The 27,712-nt window shown below is 37.1% G+C and overlaps 1 protein-coding gene across 2 annotated transcripts in view; it reads right to left on the bottom strand.

Annotated features, from left to right (window-relative positions):
* The window catches only part of FRYL (FRY like transcription coactivator), a 285,169-nt gene that overhangs the window by 12,731 nt on the left and 244,726 nt on the right, over positions 1-27,712 (bottom strand). For both annotated transcript variants that reach the window (XM_025385755.1, XM_025385754.1), the window contains 9 exons: positions 26,320-26,517; positions 23,331-23,492; positions 23,131-23,205; positions 22,617-22,793; positions 18,490-18,693; positions 16,611-16,778; positions 4,427-4,674; positions 1,932-2,139; positions 311-460 (listed from right to left, as the gene is read on the bottom strand). In XM_025385755.1, the coding sequence (XP_025241540.1) occupies positions 311-460; positions 1,932-2,139; positions 4,427-4,674; positions 16,611-16,778; positions 18,490-18,693; positions 22,617-22,793; positions 23,131-23,205; positions 23,331-23,492; positions 26,320-26,517 (1,590 nt within the window). The remainder of the gene's footprint in view (positions 1-310; positions 461-1,931; positions 2,140-4,426; positions 4,675-16,610; positions 16,779-18,489; positions 18,694-22,616; positions 22,794-23,130; positions 23,206-23,330; positions 23,493-26,319; positions 26,518-27,712) is intronic.

The raw sequence follows: 27,712 nt of genomic DNA, 5'->3' as shown, positions 1-27,712 counted from the left end.
GGGGGAGGTTTACGTATCTCCTACGCATTTTTATTTAAGAATAAAAAAATTACCCATCTCTAGAGCATGACTTTTTAGCTTTCCCATCTAGGACTCTGTGGAGGGTAAGGGCAGGAAGGAGTCAGAATCAGAAATAGTCACAAGTTGCTGCATCTAATATACCAGAATTGTACTTTGCCAAATATTTATAATCCTGTTGAAAATCTGAACCTTTATACCATAAAATTCAGAATTACTTAGAAAAAAAAGACTTACTGAATGATGCCATTCAAATGTAGTCTTTATAATAAATGTGCATGTAAAAACTTACTGTTTCAGCATCCACAAAGACTGTTGGGCATTCTGAACATATCATCATCACTTCCAAGGAGCTTTTAAATTTGGTACCAATGCGTTGCAGACTCTCACCAAGAAAGCTGACTGCCTCATTAGTTATTTCTCCAAACTTTCTTTGAATTGTCTATGGGGAAAAGCAAAAGAGTTTGGTGTTTCATAAGAAAGCCTTTTTTTACCTTTAAAAGTAAAGAAGCATAATAGGGTAGACTTTTATTTTAAAATTATAATGATATATAGAATTTTAACCATTGATCTGTAAATCCATATTTTTAGGTATTTCCTTAGGAAACATATTAATTTCTAAAAAGAAACAAAAATTTACAAAATAATATTACTGAAAAAATTAATGCTATATGCCAGTCATCTCCCTATTCCTGAGATTTTTTCATCAGAGGCAGACAGATGGATGCATGCTGTACATTCTTAGCAATCAAAGTCTTGCCTGTCTTGAGGAAGTTGTTCATCAAAAGTTATTACCTGAAAGAAACTTTCAGTAAATGTAGTTTACTATTCTTGACTATGGGCTGCCATCTGGCTTAACTTTAGGTAAAGTCATAAAAAATGTATTAAGAGTAATATTTTCTCCGAGTCCAAGAATATTCATTTCCATAAAACAGACAATGCCTGACTCACAGTAAGTCAATCAATTAGACTACATTATCAGTAGTATCAATGGTTAAAGTATACCTACTTATATATGTGTTGCACTGTTAGGTGGCATTATGATTAAAATAAAAAGCATAAATCCACACTTTCAGCCATCATGAAACTTACAACATCAGTAAGAATATGAGTAGAAAAACCAAGTAGTGATGCAGTAAGTACAGAATTAAATAAGCGCTCCCGTTAATGAGCGCTAAAGAACTTCCAGGAGAGAGAGACTGGAGGTTGGAGTGGTTGGGAAAGCTTTGGTAAGAAAATGTATTTAGCTGAGTCTTCCAAGATGGGCAAAATTTGGGAGGAGAAAAGGGAGGAAAGGTAGTAGATAGTTCAGAGGATGGTGGCATTTTTCTGTACCTTAGTTTCCCTCTCCACTGAATGCTAAAAATCAAATCTACATTCCATAGTTGTGGTGTGAGAACACTTACTATAAAGCCATTTAGCACAGTGCCTAGCATGTAGTGGGTAGTCAATAAATTTTAGCTTATATTATCGTTATTGTTGGGGAGGAAGCAACCTTAACAGCTAAAACTTTTAAGGTCCTCACAGAGTCATAAAAGTGTCCATTACTTTAACCCTTGATTATAAACTGATTTATGATATATTAACTGTAAGCTCCCTGAAGGCAGAGCTTAGGCCTTTATTTCTTTGCTATCCTGATAGTGCCTAAGCATACTGCAGAAAACATATCAGATGTTGTTTTGAAGTTTTATTCTAATTGCCTTAAGGGAGAAATCTGTACCAGTCATTGTGTAATGTACCAGCAGTACCACAATGTCACAGTGTCAATGTAAGTAATACTACTAGCTTAGAAAAAAAAATTATTAAAGAAAACTGGTAGGAATATTAAAATTGGAGATGCTGATTTTAGAAGAAAAACTGTAACTTGAATAGGTAACTATAATATAAATTCAGAAACCCTGAACCTCACTGACCTGAAAAAGCCTAGAAAACACATGAAAAGTAAACACTGCAGAGGACCCGTCAGTGTCAGACAGCATCTGATTGACGTGGCAGCGCCAGGCTTCCTCTTCATCATCATATGCCACGGGCTGAAAGGCGGCTATGATGGCAGAAAGAAATGGTGATGGCAGAGGCGATGTCTGTACTTCTGGAAAACCATCTTGCTCTTCTTCGTCTTGACTGTTAACACAGATATCACAAATATCATAACACTATCTCAGAAAAAAAGAATAGGCTCAATCACGTAAGACAGCTTAAGTCATTTGACAGGTTATTTTTATTCATATATACACACTGATTTAGAAAATGTACAACCACCTAAATCTTGTAAGAAAGTGTGAATAAGTGAATTCCTGTTCTTTCTAGTTAGCATTTTTAGAATTAGAACTCTAATTTCAAGCAACTACCTTAAAATAACCCAAGTCCTATAATGTGCCACCACTACGGATTAATTTTAGTAACTTCTATGAATAATACCAATGAGAATGTTTTCATTTTCAATGGTCAATTTTGGAGGCTTTTATTTGAACAGCCCCACATTGGTGATAATATTTTTAAAGTTTTGATCATGATCTTTTGTGTTAAGGGCTATGTTAGGTGCCTTATATGGATAATTTCATTCAGTCTTTGCAACTACATGAGGATTAGGTTCTATTATTATCTTGATTTTAAAGATGAAACAAAAAGTTTAGTAAGGTTAAATAATATGTCTAGTTACTGGGTAAGAAATGACAGGGCCAGAATTTGAACCCAGGACTACGGGTCCAATTGCTATTAGCCAGGAAACACATAGCTAGCTCAGTTATTTCATAAGCACATACTATGTTCCTAGCAATATGGCCAATAATAGATTGGAATCCAAAGAAACATAAGACCTGGCCATTTCCTTCAAATAATTTATAATCCCAAAAGTCAGATTATACAAACCAAAACGGAACAATGGAAAAAGATGAAGATATATTTGGGTTGGACATTCTACAACTCTCGGCCATAAATACGAAGAAATATTTGAGTCTGACACTCCATAAAAAAGACATGTGTTATTCAAGGTCTTAAGATTGAATGTTTCGCATTACAAGCTGGTTCTATAAGGCTTTATCGAAATTTTGGAGCAATGCATATGGAAGAGAGGGACCCAAGTAAAGACTGGAGAAAACCATCAAAATAAAGCAGACATCTGAAGTGAAAACAAATGAGACCTCAAAAAGGTTAATTTTAAAACTGTCACTGTGGTGACTGATTTTAACACGTATACTATAAGCTAGAGTAGATAATCTGTTTGCTTAGTAGGAATGCTCCATTCTATTTCAGCTGCAGTAGTTGGCCAAAGTCGACTGTTTGGCTTCAGCCTTTTAGGAAGCCAGCTAGCTGAATAGCATCGTTTCTGGCATTCCTGAACTTGTGCATGATTAATGATTGAATGGTTGCATGGGCTACTGCCATATTCAAATCAGGAATATGAAAAAGGTGTATCACTAAGATTTATTGTTAATATCTGATTATATATTTTCAAATATAGGTAAGTATTCTTGATATGTTGATGGTAAAAAAAAATCTCCAATGTGTTGTATATGTTAAAACTCTATTATCACATGAAGTATAAAGGTGTAATTTTTATTGTAAAAGTAAAATTCTGAAATACTTGCTGATTATTAAATATTAATTTTATATAAAAACAGTTATCCAGGAGCTCAAATTGTTGAATGGGGAAATAGATACACGCACAGAGTGCATGAAGTTAGATACCTTTATAAAAAACATAATATTGAACCACAAATATTTATGAAATTTAAATAGTGGATATTCTAATTCTATGTGTTACAGAATTATTTGGTATATGAGTTTCATAACAGCCACCAAAATTTCCCTTAAAAACTATAAATAATTGATTATTCAAGTTAGTCCATGAGTAAAGAAAAAGTTCCATTTGAGAATTCTTCATACTTTTTGGTAATACGTTTTTAATGTATGGAGCATAAACATTTAAAAGGAGCAATCTAGCATCTAAGAAATAATCACTTCTGCCTATAATAGAAATAAAACTTAAAAAATATGACCACTGATCATGAAACTGTAAAAACAACTTTTTGGATATATTTTAGATTTAAATTCTGGTATCACAGAAGTTCATTCCAATATTGATTTTAACATTTGGCCATCTAGCATGCCAAAAGAGATATTTGGTGTGCTTCTAAATGTGGAATACCACTTACTATGCTTTGAAAATGGCCTAATTGTTTTTCTTTATGGGAATGTCCATAATCGAAGAAATATCCCATTAGAGTAAGGCATGCTATCTTTAAAAATGAAGATAGTATGATTCTAGACTAAAACACACAAAGTATGATTACAGACTGAAACGCACAAAGAAATGAAAGTAAGTAAACTGGAATACAGGGGCACTCTTTGGAAGGAATGGGGGAGAGATTATCACCTCACTATGGTGTTTATGATACTGTATTCTCACCTAGACAGTCCGGAGAAATCTGCTTCTTCTTCTTCACATCTTTCATCTAGCTCTTTCAGAGCTAAGGTAACATCCTCTTCGCAGATTGACTCAGGGTAGCTTTCAGGAGCTAGAGGCTCCGGCATTTCAGTTTCTTCTAAATCAAGAATTCCTTGACACACAAGAGAATCCTGCTGTTCTTGAATTATATAGGACCCTTCATCTTCAAAGGTTATAACATGTTCTTCCTTTAATACTGAACTTGTATTCTACAAAATAATCATATTTTTAGTGAACTATAAAAACATAAAAAAGAATTTTACAACACAATAAATAAGTATTGCCATCCATCTAAGTCTGTTTTATTAAGTGGTGTTCATTTATACAGTCTAACTATATGTATAAATACATATATGTATATGTATTTTTTTGAAACAGAGTCTTGCTCTGTCACTCCCGCTGGAGTGCAATGGCGTGATCTCGGCTCACTGCAATCTCCGCCTCTCAGGTTCAAGCGATTCTCCTGACTCAGCCACCCAAGCAGTAAGGACTACAGGCACATGACACCACACCCAGCTAATTTTTTTTTTTGTATTTTTTAGTAGAGATAGGGTTTCACCATGTTAGCCAGGACGGTCTCGATCTCTTCACCTCGTGATTCACCCGCCTTGGCCTCCCAAAGTGCTGGGATTACAAGTGTGACCCACTGTACCCGGCCACTTTTACAGTTTTTGAACCAGTTATAAACTTTTTTAACGGTCATAGGTTTAAAATATTTTGAAATTAAAATATATCACCTATTATTGTATAGAAATATTGAAGACTTTTTCTTTTCTCTTCAGTAATAGGATTTAGGTGTTTACTTAGAAATACACGCTTTGGTCCAAGATGGCCAAATAGGAACAGCTCCAGGCTACAGCTCCCAACGTGAGCGACACAGAAGATGGGTGATTTCTGCATTTCCAACTGAGGTACCGGGTTCATCTCACTGGGGTGTGTTGGACAGTGGGTGCAGGACAGTGGATACAGCCCGCCAAGTGAGAGCCGAAGCAGGGCGAGGCATTGCCTCACCCAGGAAGCACAAGGGGTAAGGGAATTCCCTTTCCCAGCCAAGGGAAACCATGATACACAGCACCTGGAAAATTGGGTCACTCCCACCCTAATACTGCACTCTTCCAAGGGACTTAGCAAACGGCACACCAGGAGATTATATCCCGTGCCTGGCTCAGAGGGTCCCATGCCCATGGGGCCTCCCTCAGTGCTAGCACAGCAGTCTGAGATCTAACTGCAAGGTGGCAGCGGGGCTGGGGGAGGGGCGCCCACCATTGCTGAGGCTTGAGTAGGTAAACACAGCAGCCTCCAAGCTCAAATGGGTGGAGCCCACTGCAGCTCAAGGAGGCCTGCCTGCCTCTGTAGACTCCACCTCTGTGGACAGGGCATACCCAAACAAAATGCAGCAGAAACCTCTGCAGATTTAAATGTGCCTGTCTGACAGCTTTGAAGAGAGTAGTGGTTCTCCCAGCATGGAGTTTGAGATCTGAGAACGGACAGACTGCCTCCTCAAGTGGGTCCCTGACCCCCGAGTAGCCTAACCAGGAGGCACCCCCTAGTAGGCGCAGACTGACACCTCACACGGCCGGGTACCCCTCTGAGACGAAGCTTTCAGAGGAACGATCAGGCAGCAACATTTGCTGTTCAGTAATATTCACTATTCTGCAGTCTCCCCTGCTGGATACCCAGGCAAACAGGGTCTGGAGTGGACCTCCAGGAAACTCCAACAGACCTGCAGCTGAGGGTCCTGACTGTTAGAAGGAAAACTAACAAACAGAAAGGACATCCACACCAAAACCCCATCTGTATGTCACCATCATCAAAGACCAAAGGTAGATAAAACCACAAAGATGGGAAAAAAACAGAGCAGAAAAGCTGAAAATTCTAAAAATCAGAGCGCCTCTCTCCCTCCAAAGGAACACAGCTCCTACCCGGCAACGGAACAAAGCTGGATGGAGAATGACTTTGACGAGTTGAGAGAAGAAGGCTTCAGATGATCAAACTTCTGCGAGGTAAAGAAGGAAGTTCGAACCCATCACAAAGAAGCTAAAAACCTTGAAAAAAGATTAGACGAATGGCTAACTAGAATAACCAGTGTAAAGAAGTCCTTAAATGACCTGATAAGAGCTGAAAACCATGGCAAAAGAACTATGTGAAAAATGCACAAGCTTCAGTAACCGACACGATCAACTGGAAGAAAGGGTATCAGCGATTGAAGATCAAATGAATGAAATGAAGCGAGAAGTGTAGAGAAAAAAGAGTAAAAAGAAATGAATAAAGCCTTCAAGAAATATGGGACCATGTGAAAAGACCAAATCTACGTCTGACTGGTGTGCCTGAAAGTGACGGGGAAAATGGAACCAAGTTGGAAAACACTCTGCAGGATATCATCCAGGAGAACTTCCCCAACCTCGTAAGGCAGGCCAACATTCAAATTCAGGAAATACAGAGAATGCCACAAACATAATCCTCCAGAAGAGCAACTCCAAGACACATAATTGTCAGATTCACCAAAGTTGAAATGAAGGAAAAAATGTTAAGGGCAGCCAGAGAGAAAGGTCGGGTTACACACAAAGGGAAGCCCATCAGACTAACAGCAGATCTCTCGGCAGAAACTCTCCAAGCCAGAAGGGAGTGGGGGGTCGATATTCAACATTGTTAAAGAAAAGAATTTTCACCCAGAATATCATATCCAGCCAAACTAAGTTTCACAAGTGAAGGAGAAATAAAATCCTTTACAGACAAGCAAATGCTTAGAGATTTTGTCACCACCAGGCCTGCCCTACAAGAGATCCTGAAGGAAGCACTGAACATGAAAGGAACAACAGGTACCAGCCATTGCAAAAACATGTCAAAATGTAAAGTCCATCGAGGCTAGGAAGAAACTGCATCAACTAACGAGCAAAATAACCAGCTAATATCATAATGACAGGATCAAGTTCACACATAACAATCTTAACCTTAAATGTAAATGGACTAAATGGTCCAATTAAAAGACAAAGACTGGCAAGTTGGATAAAGAGTCAAGACCCATCAGTTTGCTGTATTCAGGAGACCCATCTCACATGCAGAGACACACATAGGCTCAAAATAAAGGGATGGAGGAAGATCTACCAAGCAAATGGAAAACAAAAAAAAGCAGGGGTTGCAATCCTAGTCTCTGATAAAACAGACTTTAAACCATCAAAGGTCAAAAGAGACAAAGAAGGCCATTACATAATGGTAAAGGGATCAATTCATCAGGAAGAGCTAACTATCCTAAATATATATGCACCCAACACAGGAGCACCCAGATTCATAAAGCAAGTCCTTAGAGACTTACAAAGAGACTTAGACTCCCATACAATAATAATGGGAAACTTTAACACCCCACTGTCAACATTAGACAGATCAACGAGACAGAAAGTTAACAAGGATATCCAGGAATTGAACTCAACTCTGTACCACATGGACCTAATGGACATCTACAGAACTCTCCACCCCAAATCAACAGAATATACATTCTTCTCAGCACCACATCACACTTATTCCAAAATTGACCACATAGTTGGAAGTAAAGCACTCCTCAGCAAATGTAAAAGAACAGAAATTATAACCAAGTGTCTCTCTGACCACAGTGCAATCAAACTAGAACTCAGGACTAAGAAACTCAATCAAAACTGCTCAACTACATGGAAACAGAACAACCTGCTCCTGAATGACTACTGGGTACACAACGAAATGAAGGCAGAAATAAAGATGTTCTTTGAAACCAATGAGAACAAAGATACAACATACCAGAATCTCTGGGACACATTTAAAGCAGTACACACTGTGCTTTAAATGTGAGGGAAATTTATAGCACTAAATGCCCACAAGAGAAAGCAGGAAAGATCTAAAATTGACACCCTAACATCACAATTAAAAGAACTAGAGAAGCAAGAGCAAACACATTCAAAAGCTAGCAGAAGGCAAGAAATAACTAAGATCAGAGCAGAACTGAAGGAGATAGAGAGACACAAAAAACCCTCCAAAAAATCAATGAATCCAGGAGCTGGTTTTTTGAAAAGATCAACAAAATTGATAGACCGCTAGCAAGACTAATAAAAAAGAAAAGAGAGAAGAATGAAATAGACGCAACAAAAAATGATAAAGGGGATATCACCACCGACCCCACAGAAATACAAACTACCATCAGAGAATACTATAAACACCTCTATGGCAATAAACTAGAAAAGCTAGAAGAAATGGATAATTTCCTGGACACTTACACTCTCCCAAGATTAAACCAAGAAGAGGTTGAATCCCTGAATAGACCAATAGGAGGGTCTGAAATTGAGGCAATAATTAATAGCCTACCAACCAAAAAGAGTTCAGGACCAGATGGATTCACAGCTGAATTCTACTGGAGGTACAAGGAGGAGCTGGTACCATTCCTTCTGAAACTATTCCAATCAATAGAAAAAGAGGGAATCCTCCCTTACTCATTATATCAGGCCAGCATCATCCTGATACCAAAGCCTGGCAGAGACACAACAAAAAAAGAGAATTTTAGACCAACATCCTTGATGAACATTAATGCAAAAATCCTCAATAAAATACTGGCAAACCGAATCCAGCAGCACATCAAAAAGCTTATCCACCATGATCAAGTGGGCTTCATCCCTGCGATGCAAGGCTGGTTCAACATATGCAAATCAATAAACATAATCCAGCATATAAACAGAACCAAAGACAAAAACCACATGATTCTCTCAATAGATGCAGAAAATGCAAATTTTGCCTTTGACAAAATTCAACAGCCCTTCATGCTAAAAACTCTCAATAAATTTGGTATTGATGGAATGTATGTCAAAATAATAAGAGCTATTTATTACAAACCCACAGCCAATATCATACTGAATGGGCATAAATTGGAAGCATTCCCTTTGAAAACTGGCACAAGACAGGGATGCCCTCTCTCACCACTCCTATTCAACATAGTGTTGGAAGTTCTGGCCAGAGCAATCAGGCAGGAGAAAGAAATAAAGGGTATTCAATTAGGAAAAGAGGAAGTCAAATTGTCCCTGTTTGCAATGACAGGATTGTATATTTAGAAAACCCCATTGTCTCAGCCTAAAATCTCCTTAAGCTGATAAGCAACTTCAGTAAAGTCTCAGCATAAAAAATTAATGTGCAAAAATCACAAGCATTCTTATACACCAGTAACAGACAGAGAGCCACATCATGACTGAACTTCCATTTACAACTGCTTCAAAGAGAATAAAATACCTAGGAATCCAACTTACAAGGGATGTGAAAGACCTCTTCAAGGAGAACTACAAACCACTGCTCAATGAAATAAAGGAGGACACAAACAAACGGAACAACATTCCATGCTCATGGATAGGAAGAATCAGTATCATGAAAATGGCCATACTGCCCAAGGTAATTTATAGATTCAATGCCATCCCCATTAAGCTACCAATTACTTTCTTTACAGAATTGGAAAAAAATACTTTAAAGTTCATATGGAACCAAAAAAGAGCCCGCAGTGCCAAGACAACACTAAGCCAAAATAACAAAGCTGGAGGCATCACGCTAACTGACTTCAAACTATACCACAAGGCTACAGTAACCAAAACAGCATGGTACTGCTACCAAAACAGAGATATAGACCAATGGAACAGAACAGAGCCCTCAGAAATAATACCACACATCTACAACCATCTGATCTTTGACAAACCTGAGAAAATCAAGAAATGGGGAAAGGATTCCCTATTTAATAAATGGTGCTGGGAAAACTGGCTAGCCACATGTAGAAAGCTGAAACTGGATCCCTTCCTTACACCTTATACAAAAATTAATTCAAGATGGATTAGAGACTTAAATGTTAGACCTAAAACCATAAAAACCCTAGAAGAAAACCTAGGCAATACCATTCAGGACATAGGTACGGGCAAGGACTTCCTGTCTAAAATACCAAAAGCAACGGCAACAGAAGCCAAAATTGACAAATGGGATCTAATCAAACTAAAGAGCTTCTGCACAGCAAAAGAAACTACCATCAGAGTGAACAGGCAACCTACAGAATGGGAGAAAATTTTTGCAATCTACTCATCTGACAAAGGGCTAATATCCAGAACCTACAAAGAACTCAAACAAATTTACAAGAAAAAAAATCAAACAACCCCATCAAAAAGTGGGCAAAGGATATGAACAGACACTTCTCAAAAGAAGACATTTATGCAGCCCACAGACACATGAAAAAATGCTCATCATCACTTGCCGTCAGAAAAATGTAAATCAAAACCACAATGAGATACTATCTCACACCAGTTAGAATGGCAATCATTAAAAAGTCAGGAAACAACAGGTGTTGGAGAGGATGTGGAGAAATAGGAACACCTTTACATTGTTGGTGTGATTGTAAACTAGTTCAACCATTGTGGAAGACAGTGTGGCGATTCCTCAAGGATCTAGAACTATAAATACCATATGACCCAGCCATTCCATTACTGGGTATATACCCAAAGGGGTATAAATCATGCTGTCATAAAGATGCATGCACAGGTACATTTCTTGTGGCACTATTCACAATAGCAAAGACTTGGAATCAACCCAAATGTCCATCAATGATAGACTGGATTAAGAAAATGTGGCACATATACACCATGGAATACTATGCAGCCATAAAAAAGGATGAGTTCATGTCGTTTGTAGGGACATCGATGCAGCTGGAAACCATCATTCTCGGCAAACTATTGCAAGAACAGAAAACTAAACACTGCATATTCTCACTCATAGGTGAGAACTGAACAATGAGAACACTTGGACACAGGAAGGGGAACCTCACACACTGAGGCCTTTTGCGGGGTGGGGTGGGGGGAGGGATAGCATTAGGAGATATACCTAATGTAAATGATGAGTTAATGGATGTAGCATGCCAACATGGCACATGTATACATATGTAACAAACCTGCACGTTGTGCACATGTACCCTAGAATTTAAAGTATAATAAAAAATAAATACATTTAAAAAAAAAGAAGTATGTGCTTTGGTACAATATCTTCTCTCATATATGCTCTAACTCTACACAAGTAAAACGTTGTATTGTTAGTATAAATTGTCTCCTGTTTGAAATGTCATTTCTTTCATTACACTGGAACACATTATATTCTGGATATAAGTAAGGGAGATGACTCAAAGTAATTAACCCACTGATCCTGTGGGGCTACCATACAGCAGGAATAGGTTCTGACCAATCAGAAGGATGCCGAACCTAGACAACTAGGGCGGCTTTACTATAAGACCTCATTTTGGCTTTGAGTATTGATAAAGTTTCATCACTGAGCTACAGTTCAGAAGACATTAGGACATTTTAGATAATTATACTTTTGAAAATTAAACTATTACAAGCTCATTATCAAAAAAGAGTATATTCTCCTAATTTGAAGTAAACAATAATGAAAATATGTTATAAAGCATACTAGTGGTGTGCCCTTTCTATCCACTGTAATATTACTGAAACAATGTTGCTATGTGATACAGAAGTGGTAGAGGCTCAATGAGCTGCTACTATTAAAAAATGAAAACACCTTCAAAGCATATATGATGATAGTATCAACACTAGTTTTTAGTTTATTAATCAATTTGAAAATAAGTACTAATGGTCATAGTTTTAGGAATAAAGATCAGCTTCTTTTGAGTATTTGGACCTAAGTTACTTCTCAGCTGTAGAGTAGCTTCTTATCTCTTTTTCATGGATAAAAATAGAATTTCCTTCCAAAATAAGAAAAGTAAGAGAAAGTCAGAGCCTATGACCCTACACTAGCCTGGGCCTTATTCATATGTAAAACTCATCTATAAAATGAAGGATTTTGACTAGATTCTGGGCTGAGTGCTCTGGTATAAATAATTCCTAACTGCAATTAGTTTATAATCTGATAACCGGGTTAGGCTAATAAGTGAATGACAATAACATATACCAGAGTAATGGTAAATGTAAGGCAAATACTATCAGCAACATACAAATGGGTGCTGGTACTCAATGATGGGAAAGCTCACATCTGGTTGAGGCAACTGAGGTGAGTCTCCTTGGAGGAAACAGCATGTTTTGACAAATATGAGGTAGGGATGGTATTGCAGGGAAAGTGATTAGAAGATATCAAAGGCATAGAAATATGCCATAAAAACACAAAGTGGTCTGGATTTAGTTAAGCACGGAAAGCAGCAAACTCTGAGTCTTTACTTTAGCACTGAATATAATATAGTACAATTATTTCTTAATTCTTCCACCAGTTTATATTCAATATACCCTAAGGTTTCCAGATGAATTTTCTTAAAAAAATTTGTCATTATTTGGGAAGATAATTTATGTGACAGTACTAGAGACATTTCTATACCTAGAATATTTATTGGCATGAATTTTTCCTTCTACATCAACACAAACATACTGTTATCTCAACCTAAACTTAGTTCAATGCCCTCACTTTTCATTAGTTCACACTTGCAGTGGATTGTCATTTTTTCTTGAATAATAATTTCAAGATGATATTTTATCTGTAGTTAGTATCATATAATATACAATGAAATTTTCTAGTAATGCCTACATGTAATGAAGAAAGTGCTTTTGGGGCTGATAAAATGGATTCCATTGTTTATATGTAGATTATGAGAAATCAAATTTTCTTGTACTTCACCTTATCAGACAATGACACATGCACACATGCTTTGTTACAGAGATTTCTTTCCTATAAGGAATAATTTGTCATCCATGAGTTGGATTCGAAGCTATCATAAATAATAAAAGAAACCCTCTGTGAGTAAATACAAGTGAAGAACTTCATCCCCTCTTGAGATCAAAGTGTAACATGTGCATATTACGGAGAAGAAAGGGACACCCAGCTCTAAAGTTTGTCATGACAAGAGATGCTTTAGTCTACTCCATTTTATCTTTCCAATATTAAAATGATTTAAGGGAAGAAATTCAAATAAACATTTTTAGGAGTGGATTTATTCCTTTAATTCACAAAACATTTCACCCATTAAAATTAATTATATTCTTTGTCTTAAGAATTTGCTTTAAAAATAATTATGGTTTTACTTAAATATCTTGGTGCTTTTCTACTTTTTTTTTTGGTACAAGAGGCAATTTTGGGTCATTTGACACTATTTGGCAAAACAGAGAAAAACAAATTAGGCCAATATATCCAACAGATATAAGGCTGTCATATTCCCTGTGGATAGCCATTCTTTTGGTGATAATTTTAGTATCAGTAGAACTGTTTCTAAATGAAATACCATGCTTTCAAAATATCCCTTTCATTCTCATCCACTGGTGTTACGGTGTATGGTGTGATCCAAACTAGGCACTGTAGTTTGGCTTAATAACTAATAAACCTCCCAACAACTGAAAGGAATATAGTCTATTTAAAATGCATCTCTAAATTCTGTCAGTTCTCTCCTGTAAACATTTCTCATGTTTGTGCCCTTAGTCAGGCCCTGCTAAATTCTTGCTAATATTCTTCCAGCTTAGCTCCTTCATCTCCTCCAATCCACCCTCAATGCCTCTGCCTTAGAGACTTCAATAACAACAATGAGGCTGCAACCCTTCTGTGATTATCCCTAACTGCAAGCTTTATTTGTCAGGGACTGGAACCTACTTTCCATTTTCGACAAAAAAGGCCAAAGTTTTAAGAAATAATCAGATCATGTTCTTCTTCGATGGTTACCTGCTGTGTGGCCTGTGACACATGTCATGACAGCGCCTTGGCCCACCTCTCTCCTTGTTCACTGCATTCCAGCCTCATTGGCCAGTTTTCTGTACTTCAGATGTATCAGGGCCTTTTACACTGCTGCTTCCCCTGCCTGGAACCTTCTCCCTCCAAAGCTTCAAGGGGTGGGCTGGTTTTTGTCATTTAGGTTTCACCTTAAATGCTACCCCTAACTTTCTCCTTCACTCAAGTCCACATTACTGTTAAGACTTTTTTAGTACAATGAATAAGATAAGCACTTTCTGACATATTATTTATATTTTGTTTTACTTGCTTATTATCTGTCTCTCCTACTAGAATGAAGCTCCATAAAACCAAAAGCCTTTGTTTGTGTCACAGTTGCCATGGGCCCCATGCCTAGCCTAGTGCCTAGCACGAGGTAGCGGCTCAGTAGATATTGGTCACATAAATGAATGCTCACATGCCATGTGGGTCCATCTTGGTATCTGGTACAGTGCTTGTTACTTAATAGGTATCTCTCGAAATAATAAAAATTTGAATGTCTTTCTGTTATCTCCAGATAAAGTCTTAAGTCTTTAGTGTGGCATATAGGACTTCTCCTGTCTATTACCTCAAGATAAAGTCTAAGTCTGTAGTGTGGCATATAGGACTTCTCCTGTCTTGGATCCCATTCATCGCTCCTATTGCTCTTCCTCTTCCTCCTCCCATTTTATTCTCTGGAAATACTCAATTTCCTGCTTTTAGCTAGACATACCATGCTATTTCACACTGCCATCCCTTTCTACATTGTGTTCCTCTGCCTGGAATGTCCCAGTTGCCATGAAACCTGTCCTTTCTTACCATCACCCCCAGTGCACAGCTGATCAGTTTTCTCTCAGTTTTCATAAAGCCTTGAACCTATTATTGAATTTTCCATACTGAAATGTAATTTCTTTTTTTCTTTTTTTTAATTTTTGAGATGGAGTCTCACTCTGTCGCCAGGCTGGAGTGCAGTGGTGTGATCTCAGCTCACTGCAACCTCTGCCTCCCACATTCAAGCGATAGAGGTGCACGCCACCATGCCCAGCTAATTTTTTGTATTTTTAGTAAAGACGGTGTTTCACCATGTTCGCCAGGATGGTCTTGATCTCTCTATTTTGTTCTTGTTTGTTTTTTTTTTTTTTTGGGACACAGTCTCGCACTGTTGCCAGGCTGGAGTGCAATGGTGACATCTCAGCTCACTGCAACCTCTGCCTTCTGGGTTCAAGCGATTTTCCTGTCTCAGTCTTCCGGGTAGCTGGGACAACAGGTACGCATCACCACACCCAGCTAATTTTTGTATTTTTAGTAGAGATGGGGTTTCACCATGCTGGCCAGATGGTCTCGATCTCCTGACCTCGTGATCCACCCGCCTCGGCCTCCCAAAGTGCTGGGATTACAGGAGTGAGCCACAGTGCCTGACTTGAAATGTAATTTTTTTTAAAAGCCTTCTCTGTCTTCCTTAATAGACAGCAAGAGAATGTTCTCTGACAACAGGGCCATCCATGCCCTATTCTTTCTGGCACCTAGTTGAATGCCTGGCATCTACTGAAACCACAATAAATATCTGTTGAATTGAATTATCTAAACCTTAGCCATATGAGTATGAGCATTTTAAATATGGCTTGCTAATAAGGAAGCCAAAATGCCTTCATTTCAAAATATGTCTGGTTACTGTTAAAGTTGAAATATGTACAAGAGTCAGCCTAACAAGAACATGAGAGTGTTTTATCACCTTACAAAAATAGTAAGATCTGTTACCTAGATTAGATTTAATAACTACATTAATTTGATGGACAGTGACAAAATATAGCATTTCCTAATATTTACCAAGGAATAAAAAAAGCACATATGACAGAGCTATAGCAATTACATTTTTTAAAAGTATAATAATCTTAAAAAAAAAACACCAATACTTACTTATTTTTGGTCAATCATTAGCTTCAAATCTGGCTTACTTCTCACAGGCCTTTCCAAAAAACACAATACTAGTGGTTCCAAAGTCTTTTTAAAAGATTTCATTTAACAACTGCTAACACAGCTGGCCTGAGGTTTTAATCCCAATCACAGCACCAATCACACAAACCCAACACAAAGCAGAAAAGAGAAAAAAAACCCAAAGTGGTCCTTTTAAGAAAATACAGAGCAATAGAGGATGCTCACCAACCCCATAGAAGCGTCTGTACATTACCTCACCACGTTTTGCAATGCAAACTGCTCGTTAAAAACATTCAAGATTATTTTTAACCTGTAGGTCATTTCCTTAATCTATCAACTTAAGAAAAAATCAGATTTGACTATTTCATTTAAAATAACTCAACAGGTTAGAAATACTGGAAACAAATCAATTTCAAAACTCTTTTGAAAGAAAAGTGGGAGCTATAAAAGAGTGCTAAAAAGAGCCCAGATTGGCCATGCACCAGCCCGCATTTCTCCCCACCTCAGGCAGCTGGCTGTTAGCATTATCTAGAGAAGCCTCCAAAGTTGGGGTCTCATCCCTGATTTGAAGCATTTCTTCTGTTGTGATGCTGCCAATGGAATCTTGAGACTGGAGAAGTAAGTCAGGATGGTCTGGCATTGTTTCATCAGTGGCAGAATCACTGTTTAACTAAAAAGAGAAACAGTAAAATGAGGAATTCATTTATGAGTCAGTGATGGTCACAAAAGCCACAAGAAACATTCTCTATCATAAAATATTTTAGGGGCTTCATTATAAAGAGTTTCTGAGATTCCTAAAATCATCTTTCTTTCCTTCCAGTCTATACCAGAATGGGTGTTGTTAGGGTAAGCAGCTAACCCCTCGGTAGAACTAAGTACGCATTAATATGGGCTAAATTTTGCTACACAAAAACTATCAAAGTGGAAGAACTCTATGTAACTATGATAACCTTGAGCTGAAATTCATATTAGAGCTGAATTCAAATTCATTCATGGAGGACCAAGCTTTATGTGGAACAGTTAAGTGAATGGGCACTAGAGATAGACTGCTTGATTCAAATCTACTTACTAGCTATGTGTCCTGAGACATGTAATCTGCAGATGTGCAATAATCATACTTGCTTTGTGCTGGGAGGAGAGTTATGGTGACTAATACATGTACAATACCTTGAACAGGGCCGGGTGCATCGTAGACAGTCAGTAAGTGGTAACATACTATTGCTGCTGTTAGCAGCAGCAGTTGATCATTGAACACTTAAATGGGAGAGGGGCAGTTAGTGGAAAGACAAACGGGACACCAATGAGATGTAAAAAAAACGAGAGATGACTGGACGCCAACCACAAACCGACAACTTGACATTGTGCCTAAAGTAGCTCAGGCCCTGCCATTCAACATCACTGTCAGCACTTTGCCAGCAGGTCGAGTGGAGCAAATGGATCTAAATTAAAGGTAGGTGGCTGAGTGCAGTGGCTCGTGCCTGTGATCCCGCCACTTTGGGAGGCCGAGGCGGGAGGATCACTTGAGGCCAGGAGTTCAAGACTAACCTGGGCAACATAGCAAGACCCCATCTTTACAAAAAATTTTTAAAAATTAGCTGTGCCTATGTGGTGTGCACCTGTAGTCCTAGCTACTTGAGAAGCTGAGGCAGGAGGATCACTTGAGACCGGGAGTTTAAGAATGCAGTGAGCTATGGTTGCGCCACTGCACTCCAGCCTGGGTGATGGTGCGAGACCCCGTCCCTAAAGAATAAAAAAAGGAGGCATTCGTGTAAGAGCTGTCTAACCATAGCTGGTGCCTGGTCTCCACTGGTTGCTTCCTTATTACATGTACCAGGGTAGCTATTCCATGTGCCTTCTCCTTCTTTACAGTGCCATCTTCAAGTTCCAACCCTACCCCTGGCTTTCTTGCACCCTGACTCTTCTGAAATAACAGGCTACTCTTGCAGCTTTCATTTTCCACTCACTGTTTACTTGATCTTGAAAGGGACCAAACTTGTGCTCTGTCTTTCCACACTACACTAACTAGGAAAGAAAAGCAGGCAGTGAATTAAACGGTGTTAGTGCTCACACTGATACCAAAAGTATGTTATCACTGAAGGCCTCTAATAGGGCCTAAAACAACTCACTGTGATTAGGAAAGAAGCAAGAGAAATTACGTTTTAGCAGCTAACAGGTGTGCAGTATCAACCTAGTAAGTTTAGTGCTGTCACGAATAACAACACGGTACTCCATTACTGCTGCAATCTTGTAGATTCATTTCAGTGTGTGCATTTCACCCATACTGAAATGAAAACTGGAAAATCAAGAAATAATCATTATGAAGTTGGAAGTTAAGAGGAAAATGAGACCAACTGTCACTGTAAGAAAAGTGAATTGTATACCATCTGTGTGCGTGAGAGTATCTGGCTTGCTGTAAGTGCCGCTTCTTCTTCTGAGGACTCATCCGTATCCTCCTGATTGGTGAGGTTCAGGCTGGGGGTGCTACTAGAGCACTGGTACTCTTGGAGGGATGGAGTGTCCCCTTTGTCAATACTGTCTAGTGAGCGCCTGCGAACTCCCCAGTTGAAATTGTCCATACTTTCACCCTGGAAAAGCAAGACACGATTTCTAAAACCTTAAATACATGCTTCTAAATGTACTAAATGTAATATACCAGAAAAACATATACCAAGATGAAAAATACTTAATGCATCATTAAAAGCAGAGATTCAATCAGCCCTTCAATTTCTTTAAACTGTTAACATACCATCAAATATTTATATTTAAAAAGATCAAAATTATTTGGTTGATAACCTGTTTTAACTAAATAATTTTCTTGACTTTCTATCTTGTATTACTGGGGACCAATTAAATCTACTATCTAAGTCATTTCTATTCTAATATACAAACATGAATGAGACCACAAAGAAGACAAATACATCACAGATGACAACAAATAAACAATACACAACACCAGGCTGCAACTTACCTGCAGCTCCTGGTTAGCAAAAAGGAAAACACACAGAATTAGAAAAAAACGAAGACAAACATTTAAATATACACTACACTTTTGGGGCAAACTCTTCGTGATTTCTCAAACCCAAAGACTGATTCAAGCTCTGGATTAAGCTTTGTGCAGAAAGTCAACATGTGATTCAAACCTTTTTTTATGCAAAATATGCTATGAAAAAGTCAGAGACAGACACTTAAAACAACATTTCTATGATACACTTTGGCAACACAAACTTTAAGAAAATCTTCAAGATTTACAAAGGTTTAATACTTAGTACAATGCAAAAACCGACTTCAAATACCCACATGCAGTTGACAACATACAAGGTCACAAATTATTTTAGTTGGTAGGATGGCTCTGGCTAAATTCAATGGTCATTTTTTGCTATAAAATATAATTTAAAATCAAGATCACAGCCAACAAAACATAACTGTTGCCAATTTCAAAAGGTCAAGAGGAAATATGACAAATTTCAATTTCTCCCACTTAAGGATTTATATAAGTTATGTTTCTGTTATTCTAAGCCGCTCCTCCTTTTGTAAGGATATAATCCTTACAATCTTTCTTAGGCCCTGATAAAACAAACCATATTAAGCTGGCTAGCAAAATATGTTTTTTTTTCTGTATGCCTTTACACAGGAATTGTCCAGATTAGAAGTTTTCAAATCTTTTTTTTTTTTTTTTTTTTTTAGCAGAAGAATACTTATTTCAAATGAAATTTTAGATGGAATTCAATTGTGCAAAACTAAGAAAACCAGAGCTCCTCTGGTTGAAGGTGTACAGGAGGTTGGTCCATTGGGTCTTTGAATCTGTCCCTGCTGTTTCTGAAGATATCTTGGAAGCCCTAGGGCTCTGCATGTCAGAGTTTGAAACATATCAACTCTTCCTTAGAACATATCATTTCAAATATTATTATGTATCAAAACACATAATGGCAATGGCCCTCAATATATATTTGGTGAGTGAACGAATATGCACTGTGGGCTTTCAAAATGAGGAGATATTTTACTATAATTTTCATTAGTGGTTAAGTTTGTTTTGTAGCAATCAAAGTATTTCCTGTTACCATGTTTTAAACAAGACTACATCCAGGTTTTAGAAAATTTGTATCGCTGATTTGGCCTAATTATGGGGATACATTAGCATGCTCCACCCCAGCCCTGATTACTGTGACTTGAATTAAAGACAGAACTACAATGAACACCCTTAGTTCATTCTGACTAAGGTTCTATTAAAAGTCTTATTTATTACCACTGACATTTTAGAGCACTGATTGAACTTGAAAGCATTTACAGTTCTCTTTAAACAAAAAAGAGGCAAACAAAAAGAAAAATAACCTTACCATTACAAAAATGTCAAGAGCCTGCCTTTAGAAATCTAAATTCTGGACTGAAAAAAGCAAAGAACTACAGAAGAGTTTAGAAGCTGCTCCTGGTCTTGGGTAGGGCAGCAGGTCTCTTTAACCTATTTCACTCTGTTACTTGGTTGTGCAAGTCTGTTCTATTTCCTACCATATATTTTTTCAAATGATGAGTGTGAAACTAATTTTAGGGTGGTAACATACACTTTTAAAAAAAAAAAAAAAAGAATGGAAAGGAAGAGAATAGAAAATATCAGTATGCATAGCAGTGAGTTTGGATGCCTATTCTTGAAACTTTTATTTTTAAAGATATATATACTTGGATGTGATACAAAATATATTAACTGTGGATTAGTGTCAAAAAAAGTTTAAAGGCTACTGCTCTGAAAGGTGCTGAATAATACTTGTTCTTGAGTTCCTGTGAACCTATACAATTGTGTCTTTGGGAAAATGTAAATGGTGGAGTATTCCATAGGAGCCTACACAGCTCCTAAGCTGACATGAAGGCATTTGCATTACTTAGAGGCACCATGGTCACATCCTCACATCTGCAGGCATGTTGAGGAGGGGAAACGTTACTTCCTTAAACTGGTCTTCCATGGACAATGAACAGTGTGATATGGGAGAGTGCATTACATTTCATTCCTCCACCTCACCTATTACAGCCAAAGGAAACACCCCTACAAGAAGAGCTGATGAATGTGTATGAGCTGTTTATGAGTTACATATACATATATATATATATATGAGAGTAGATGAATGTGTATGAGTTGTATATGTATATGTACATGAGAGCTGATAAATGTGTATGAGCTGTATGAGTTGTATATGTATATGTACATGAGAGTTGATAAATGTGTATGAGCTGTATATGAGTTGTATATGTGTATGTATATGAGAGTTGATGAATGTGTATCAGCTGTATATGAGTAGTATATGTATATGTATATGTATATGAGAGCTGAATGTATTTGAGCTATATGAATGAGTTTTGATTCTTCAGAAAAAGATACATCAATATATGGTACATAGATACTTGGTATTAAAGCATTTTGGTCTTCTTGCATACAGATATTTGTAGCAATTTTAAAATGAAGAATTTAAAAAAAAATCTATTTGATATAAACTTTCAGGGTTAAGAGACTGTGGTTTAGGGAACTGAGCTCAGCTACAGGAATGGATCTCTAATAGCCTAAGACAATCAGGGCAATCCTATTCTACTTACCAGAGTGGTTGTTTCAGAAAGTAGCATGTGTCCTAACTTGGGCCAATGACATATGACAAGAAGTTTGCTAAGAGCATTTACGAAAGCAACTTCTTTACTTTTCTGAGAGCATTTCTGGATGTGACCCTCACTTCCTTCAAACACTGCTGTTTGTGGGGCTAAGATTACCCAGCAATGATGACTGTTTTGCTGCTGTCTGAGGTCAAGCCCACTTGCAGAGAAGCAGAGAGCCTAGAGAACTGCAGACAAACAGCCAGAAACTTCATTGAACCATATCTAAATATAAGCTCTAATTCTGAACTAGTTTTGTGGGCTAATAAATCTACTTTTTGAGTTATAAATTCCATTTAGAAAGCATCCAAATTGACATAACTACCAATATAATATAATCCAGACCAATCAATTTAGAAGAGAAATGCTTTGAGTATTAAATGAAATCAGGCATTTGAGAGAGTTACCTACATCATAAAGAAGAAAGTGATTCAGAATGTCAAAGAAGGAATCTCAGTCATTTGCCAAAGGGAAGAGTTCTAGAAAGCCAAACCCTTTGTGATAGTCAATTTAGTGGTAAGTGCAACTTTCTTTAAAGTTGTCCTTAATCAATTTTCATATAAATTTTTACCATTTGGCTGCATATTAGTTTGTAAGACAAATTATGCAAAACATTTAAGTCTAAGCATACCCTGAAAATGATTTTGAAGAAATCCATTTTTTAATTTTATATTTTTAAAGATAAAGATGAAAAATGGAATGTTTCTCTTTTATCTCAGACTTATTCTGCTGTTGACTAATTGTGGTAATCAAATTTAGTTCCTAATTGAGATTTTTACCTTTTTGACCCTACACTGACCTCAATAAGATCCTCTGATCAAATCCTTAATTCTCATACAACTGTTCTATAAATATTAACAGAGAAAGCCCACATCCTTACCTCTGCATCTTCCAGTTCAACATCTAAAAAGTCAAAATCCTTAAAAACACCAAACTGTTGTTCACTGCTATTATCTTCCACAGCTACTTCTTCCTCTTGAATTATGTCTTCTGTTGTAGAAATTAGGCTAGTCTGTTGGTCACCGACTTCTAAATCCTCATTAGAAGAAAATACAACCTGATGAACGATAAAAAAAAAAAAAAAAGTCCATCCATCAGCTTTGTCACTCTGCATATGAGATATCAGTACCCCAAAGCCACTGCAGACCTCATTCTTCAATGCATTCAGAGCTTAAATTTGGTCTTCATGTTTAACTAGTTGAACACCCAGTTAGCAACACTAGTTGCTACACTAGTTGGTTGCCAGGTGTCACAAGAGACAAGAAATCTTTTTTTCATTCTGAGTTAATACCGTAAGTAAGGTAAATTAGAAAAGGCAAGAAAGGAGACAGATCAGTTCTTCATGGAATAACATGATATTTAAGACCTTGACACAAGCCTTCAGGATTACTCACTGATGGGTTCTTTGGAAGGCCAGATTCTGGACCACAGAGAGAAAGCACATTCATTAGCTTTTCTCTTGTTCTTCGCTAAAGAAAAAAAAAAAAATTAAAATGTTAGGACTACTGATAAAATAAGACAAATTCTCAAGTTTTCATATATATAACAAAACTGATTCTTCTATGAATGTTCCAGTTTGATATTCTTTATGTACCTGTGATAACTGTGGCCTTTTCCAACTAACAGGAACCAAGGCATTAGAATTAGAACCAGAAGAAGTTGAGGAAGTACTTCTAGTGACAGCAATAACTTTTGGTTTCCCATTTCTTCCAGCTGCACTGTGCTGATCACCGTATTTATTTCCAATAATTGGTGTCTACACAGAAACAAAATGTCAGTGTTTGGCTCAAATATTTCAACATAAAAGAAACTTAAAAGGGTTAACAGTGCACCTATAATATTTTTTACAAACAAAAAAACAACATGAGGAGAGAAATTACTTTGCATGAGGTAGATGTTAACAAAGATCAAAGGTAATGATATATACATTTTTAATCAAGAGGTTTTATTAGAAATAATAATTTTACATCTGAGGTTATCAGAAAGCTTATTCCTATTTTAAATATAATCTGCATTCTTTAAAAACCACCACCTCCACCTTTCCCCATCACGATTATAAAATATACCCAAGACTCAGAAAATATAAAAAAGATTTATATTTTAAATATAAAATAATCTGTTTTCTTACCACTCAGACTTAATATTTGTTAAATTTTGGCGCTTTTTCAATGCATATTGTTAAGTATGCCTCAGCAATGTGGTTTAGCAAATACTGAAGATAAGTAACAAAAGAGGAACATTTCCATGTAGATTCTTACTACAAATCTGATGTGTAATACTTCCAAAATTTATTTCAGTAAAATTTCTATGATAATCAAAAACTCATTTATATTTGACTTTGTAAAGTGTTTTAAATTTGCATTTGAAAATAAAATTCAAGTTCATCTGCATGTCATACGAGTCCCTTTATACTCAACTGAACATCCTTCTTCTCCCTAGCCTCAAATACGACCACTTCCCCCTCTCTGAACTTCACACAGCAGCAAAACTGAGCTTGCTCTTGTTTTCCAAACATACCATGCTCTTTTATAGACCCATGTTTTAGCTTATGTTGCTCCTTTGCATGGAATATCCACTAAGTAAACTTCTAATCATCTTTTAGTGATGACTCCAGACTTCTAAGGAGGCCTTCTCTTCTACCACCACCTCTGTGTAATCAAACTTGGACAGTTAACATGCTGACTGTAAACTGTTTATGTGCCTGACTTCCCTACTACACATGTATCCATTGGATCATGTGTGATTGCCTCTATACCTCTGGTATATCTCCAGTGCCTATGCATGGCAGGTACTGAGGAATTTTTGATGAAACAAACTGAAATTAAGTATACAAAATGTTTTGAGAATTTGCATCACTGCTTCAAATAACATAATTAAGTTATACGATCAATTTCTGAATCAGAAGGAAAAGAAAAGCCAAGCTTCTCTATCATATTCCCATGCTATTATACATACATCTTGCTAGAAATTCTCAGATATTATTAACTAAAAAATTACTAACAAATATGCTTTCTATATAAAAAAATAAAGTTTAGGATAAATTCTAATGCCAAGATTAAACTGCAATAAAACATTTATCTATATAATTCTAATCAACAAAAAAGTAAGTAGAGCTTCAATTTTTAATCTTTCTCAACCTTACAATACTTGATCGATAAACTTCCTTCTTGAAAAGCTCCTCCCTTGGTTTCTGAAAGACCGTTTCAATGGCACCAAGGCACCAAGAGTGGGCTCAGGTGTCAGAGGGGAAAAAATTGGGACTCTCAGCAACGATGAAAAATCTTTAAATGAGATTTTTATTAATATGCAGCATAGCCAGGCTCCAGGGTTCCTTCCAGACTGGTGGCCCCTGCTTCTGTCTAGTCCTGAAATATCCAGTTTCTCAGGTTTCCTTTAGTTGTTGCCTTCTGTTCTTTTTAGTTTTCCTTCCATGGTTTCAGCCATCCACTTACACAAGACTGAAACCCTTAATTTGTTACTTCCACCCAAGTTTTCCTCTAAAACTTCAGATCCCAAAATTTAATTGACCACCAGGCACCTCCTTTAGTATGTTTCTGGGTCACTTCTGAGTCAACATGTCCAAGACGGAACTCATTGCCCTCTCCTTCCTTGCTATAAGATCTGTTCCTGCAATTCCACTCTCTTGAATGGTGCAACATTCATCTACCTGTCAAGGCCATTCATCAAATCCTTGATACCTCTTCCCCACTTTCCCATTAAATCCCATCAGTTACTTCCTTGGTCTTTTTGTAAACCATCTCTCTTCCTTCTTCATTATCCCTGCAATTGTCTTGGGACAGTCCCACATTATCTTTTGCCCAAATTCTTCTAACAGATTCCTTACCAACTGTCCTCTCCTCCTCCCTGCTCTATTTTCTATGCTATGGCTAGAGTGATCCTCCTAAAACACAAACCCTAATACGCCAACTAAAAATCCTTTAAGAGCTCCTGCTGGTTTAGATAAAACCAGCTTGTTACTATGAAATGCAAGATCCCCATGAGCTTGCCCCTTCCTATGCCTTCAGCCTCATCTCTCATCACACTCTAGTTGCATTTTTTTGAACTCTGTGACCAAGGTATGCTGTAATACTTGGAAGTGTCCAGAACACCACTCTTTCTCATACTTACAAGCCTTCATTCACACATTCTCCATTTCTTTGCATTTAACCTACCCTCCCCAAACTGCCATAGGTGCCTGTCTAGGATTACTTGTCTTTCAACATTCAGCTCAGATGTTGACTCCTTTCTGAAACCACTCCTTTAGATGGATGCTACATATTCCCCGAGCACTTTTAATTTATTCCAGCCAAGTGTTGATCACAATGTTTAGTTGTTAAGCTAAACACTGTTGGGAAGCTAAGTTGTGACGTTTCTTTTAGATGGGGAATATACAGTCTGTTTCCCTAACAGACAGTAAGCTTTCTAACAGTAGGCCTTCCCCCAAACCCCACTTTGTTGTTCATAACAGCTATCATATTGTCTAACACTGGGTATGAGCTCAATCAATGTTTGTTAAATGAAAGAATGAATAAATAAAAGAAAATTCCTAGTAGAGTACCTTCATCAATTTCTAAGCATCTTACCTCAGATATATCAAAATGAAAATCTAAGGTCTTCCCAGGCAACTCCTTAGAAACATTATTAAAAATTTTAGTGAAGGATATTTCAGGAGAACCTGTATCTCCTCCATAGGTCTTGGGGATATCACTGGGTACGACAAGACTCGCAGAGCGTGACACCACCAGCTTTAATATGTTAAGGGCTTCCTTCCAGTAAGGACTCTGGTTTAAAAAATAATTAACACGTAAAAGTTACAAATGCACATTCAACTAATAACAATTTACTGTACACCATGAAAATATTATTTCTACAAAAATGCTTGTAAAAATTACTCATTTTTAAGATCCTTAATGAAAGGTCTGAGTTACAAAAGGAAAGAAAACACAAGTTATTATTTGTACTGTTAGATTTATCAGATACCGTATGTGTAATAATGCTACCCAACTGAAATATCTTGCTTTTCTCCCAATAAGTGCTTTGTAGTTATCATTAATTTGGACAGACTAATATAGTAACTTGGCAGTAGTAGTAAACAAAAGATTTGTATATACATCAACTTTTAGGTGAATGAAGTTTATAGCTTTGAGACTCTAAAATTTAAGTATTTTAAGACTTTGCAGATAAAAATTTTTTAACAAATACCTTCCTTTTTAGACATAAAAATATTAAAATACTAAAATACAGTTAAGACTTTTTTTCTTGATGGCCCAGGCCCCAAACTGACAGTAGATACCATGCTAAAGTGATGTTCTCAGGGATTACTGAGTTGTGTAGGGTGAGGTTTTTTTTTCCCTACATATTTTGGCTATTTAAAAAAAATTTTTCTGCTTGACTTAGTTTTGTATATTCCTACCAATAAAATCTAGGGATGATCTATGAGATAGATGTACATGTAGAGAAGAGTCAATGTTGATAAAGAATTTATGGTATCTTTCTTTTACCACCCACTGAAAAGGATACATAGAAAAAACTACTTCTTATTTAGGGTACCAAAAATCACATCTCAACCTTGTATTATATTATACATATTCTTTCACAGCTGATATCTGAGGAAAGAAAAATAACCATTAAGACACCAAAAAAAGGAAGTGAAAAATCTCTGGCAGAACTGGGCTATCCAACTGAGTTCGTAACATCTTGCTATGAAGACACCTAAAACACAAAATACTTGATAATAAAAAGGTCTACATGATACTATGACATTTTAAGAACAGCACTGTAAAACGTAGTTTAAAGGCCAGAAGCAGTGGCTCACACCTGTAATCCCAGTACTTTGGGAGGTCAATGCGGCAGATCACTTGAGGTCAAGAGTTTGAGACCGGCCTGGCCAATGTGGTAAAACCCCATCTCCCCTAAAAATACAAAAATCAGCTAGGCATGGTGGCATGTGCCTCTAATTCCAGCTACTTGGGAGGC

Source organism: Theropithecus gelada, chromosome 5, assembly GCF_003255815.1.
Source record: "Theropithecus gelada isolate Dixy chromosome 5, Tgel_1.0, whole genome shotgun sequence".
NCBI classification, from domain to species: Eukaryota; Metazoa; Chordata; class Mammalia; order Primates; family Cercopithecidae; genus Theropithecus; species Theropithecus gelada.
This window is presented reverse-complemented; position numbering and strand designations above follow the sequence as displayed.